Source organism: Triticum aestivum, chromosome 7B (genome assembly GCF_018294505.1).
Source record: "Triticum aestivum cultivar Chinese Spring chromosome 7B, IWGSC CS RefSeq v2.1, whole genome shotgun sequence".
In the NCBI taxonomy this organism is placed as follows: Eukaryota; Viridiplantae; Streptophyta; class Magnoliopsida; order Poales; family Poaceae; genus Triticum; species Triticum aestivum.
The window spans coordinates 488,564,880-488,568,140 of record NC_057813.1 but is presented as its reverse complement, the minus strand read 5'-3'; the positions used below and the strand labels follow the sequence as shown (position 1 = coordinate 488,568,140).

Below are 3,261 nucleotides of genomic sequence, written 5' to 3'. Positions count from 1 at the left end.
TCGACGACGATGGCATTGAGGTCGTCAACAAGTGCGGGAAGCACGACGAAGCCTTCGCCGCCAAGGAGTAGGGCCGGGGTCTCCCTAAGTACTACCTATTCTGCTATGGTTTATGCGTAGAACTGTTATGAACTGTCGTACCGTTTATATCTGAATTATGTAGTTGATGCTCTGTTTATACTCTGTTGTGCTTATGATGTGTGCTGCCGAAGTGTTGTGGTAACCTCATCAACTAGCCAAAGAGGTTACCACACATCAAGCCTTGCATACAACCAAACACCATGCCTTGGGTTTGTGGACTAACATTCAGGCAACCAAACACCAGGCGCTGTGGTTCAGCCCATGCAGGTAAGAGGGCATGCAGGCAACCAAATAATATGCATATGGTGCATTTGAGCCTGCATTTGCATAGTCAGGTTGGGTGGAGAAGTGTATGCGATGCAGACTAGCAAACGGCAACCAAACACGCCCATAGTGAACTTCGGAAAAGAAAAAAAATGCAATCCCTTCAAAGCAAAAATGAAACAAACTAGAAGAAGATTTGCCCCTTTCCTGACAAGCCTCAAACCCTCACCACACGAACTGTTCTGAAAAAATGCCCGAGCGACCGCGGCGGCGCCAGTGAGCCAGCCTCCTCTGCGCAGCTGCGCCGCGCAACAACCGGCCATGGAGATGGAGGCGGCGGCTCCTCTTTCCAAGAAGAGAAAATCGGAGTTGCCCGGAAGCAACCAACCGGAGGAAATCTTAAGCCATGAGCCGACGGCGGCGGCCATGGAGGCGCCCGAATCCGACATCCGAGAACCACCGCTTGGAGCTGGAGGAGCAGAAGACGGCGTCGACCACATCAGCGGACTGCCCGACGCCGTCCTCGGCGACTTCATCTCCCTTCTCCCCACCACGGAGGGCGCCCGCACCCAAACCCTCGCCTCCCGGTGGCGCCACCTCTGGCGCTCCGCTCCTCTCAATCTCGACTACTACGACCTCCCCGCCGAAGGTGACAACGTTCTAATACGCCTCATTTCCCAGATCCTCTCCGCCCACGCTGGCTCCGGCCGCCGCTTGTGCGTCTCCGCGCACCACCTGTACCACCACGCTGCCACCGTGGATGCCTGGCTCCGGTCTGCTGGCCTCAGCAACCTCCAGGAGCTCGAGTTCTGCTGCGCGGGCGATCCACTGGTACTGCCGGCGGTGACGGCGCCCACCTTCCGTTTCTCGTCCAGCCTCCGTCTGGCCACATTCAGCCAATGCCGCTTCCCCGACAGCATCGTCCAGACGCTTCATTTCCCCCAGCTCAAGCAGCTCGCACTTGAAGAGGTCAGCATCTCGGAAGGTTCTCTGCAGAGCGTCATCGCTGGTTGCCCCGTCCTGGAATCCATGCTTCTTAACCACTGCATTGGCTTCGGCTGCATTCGGATCTGCTCCCCAAACCTTAGAACCATTGGCGTACGTGCTGGAAATGCTGGATACCGAGATAAATTGGTGAAAATCTCTATTGAGGATGCCCCTTGTCTTGAAAGGTTGCTCCAACTCAACAAAACTACGGGCTTGGACATATCGATAATATCAGCGCCCAACCTGGAGACCATGGGCTGCCATCGTTACGATGACTCTTACGGCTTCAGCTTTAAGGTAGCTTTCACCTTCACGTCTAACCTCATTTGTCAGAAGGCAAAATTCATACTATCTGCATTTTTATATGGCCTGATGCAATGTTTCATTCTTCATAGGGATTTCCTACTCTGTTCCCAATGGTGGTAGACACTGTCAAGACTTTATCTATCTCTGTTCTTCCTCTCTGTGTGGATATGGTTCTTGATCTCATGTGTTGCTTTCCCTGCTTGGAGAAGTTGTATATCGAGGTAACCATTCGTCTGTGATTTGTACTCCCTCCATTCCAAAATAAGTGTCCTGGTTTGAACTAAAACCACAACACTTATTTTGGAATGGAGGGAGTGGTGTTAGCTGTTAATGTACTCTTTGCATGAACTTTTGTCTTCCCATTTTCAGATATGTTTGTCGTCGGGGAAAAAGAGTTTTTGGCGTCGTAAACACCAGAGTCACATCAGATGCCTTGACATCCGTCTCAAGAAAGTAGTGTTGGCAAATTATCGAGGCATCATGTCAGAAGTTAACTTTGCCATGCTCTTTGTCCTGAATGCTAAAATGCTAGAGTTATTACGATTTGAGGTTCAAGGCCGGTGCTGTGAAAAGTTCATTGAAAGGCAGCATAGGTTGCTTAAGCTTGGGAACAGGGCTTCCAGAGGTGCTCAGTTTGTTTTCACAAAGGATAGATGTCGCCGCAAACTTGAGGACATCAAGCATGTGCGGGATTTGTCTGTAGCTGATCCCTTTGAATGCTGATGTTGACATTTGGTTGTTATGTACTTTGATGAGTTACTCTTGATTATCTAATTATTTGTTTTATCCAAATTTGGTTAGGTCTTTTGTTTCTAGTGCTTTGAAGTTCCTAGTGTCCTGGTACCTTGTGATGTTTAGACTAACTATGCAGAATCTGTAAAAGACGTGGATTTTTTTCCAGCTAATTGTGCCTAGGCAAGGTTTGCAAGTGCAAAGTTTGAAACCATTCTCTTAATATTTGTTATGTTGTGTACGTTTTCTTAACATCCTGTGTGTTCCCTAAAACTGAGCTACATCCTATAGCAGGTCTATTTTATCTGAATGTTCCAAGAACATGGAACTTTACTTTGTGTCTTGGCTTCTGAACAGATTTTGCATTTGGAACCTTGTGATGTTTACACCAATTATGCGGAATGTGTAGAGAATGGGGACAAATTTCGGGCTAATGGTGCCTAGGCAAGGTCTGTGAGTGCAAAGTTTGAAACCATTCTCTTTCTTAATATGTATTTGCTATGTTGTGTACACTTTCTTGTTTCCTCTAAAACTGAGCTACATCCTACACGAGGTTTATTTTATTTGAATGTTTCAAGCACAGGGAACTTTACTTTGTCTCTGCTCTTTTCATTCATTAGTACGTACATCTTGCCTTCTCATCATCTTTATTTACGTATTGTATGTGTTCCATGATTTCCATGAGATGACGATGGGATTTTGCATTTGAGAGTATCATTTTACCTGGAGAGCGTAACGAGCATCTATCTAGCCTTGGCTGGAGTTGAGATATGATTCGTGAGAGCGTTTCCACATGATCTGTAGTAGTGCCTATGAGTCCCACGGCTGGAGCATGCATTTCCTGTAACATTTGTCCCTTCATCTGTCTGCTCCTTTTTGCCCTTCCAGTCT

At 47.8% G+C, this 3,261-nt stretch overlaps 1 protein-coding gene across 1 annotated transcript; it reads left to right on the top strand.

The window, feature by feature from the left end:
- Window positions 1-600: 600 nt before the first annotated feature.
- On the top strand, window positions 601-2,443 carry LOC123158087 (putative F-box/LRR-repeat protein At5g02700; the record flags this gene model as incomplete). Its single annotated transcript, XM_044576215.1, has 3 exons — window positions 601-1,629; window positions 1,728-1,859; window positions 2,008-2,443. Coding segments are annotated over 3 exons (1,515 nt in total), but the record flags the coding sequence as incomplete, so codon positions are not given.
- Window positions 2,444-3,261: the final 818 nt, after the last annotated feature.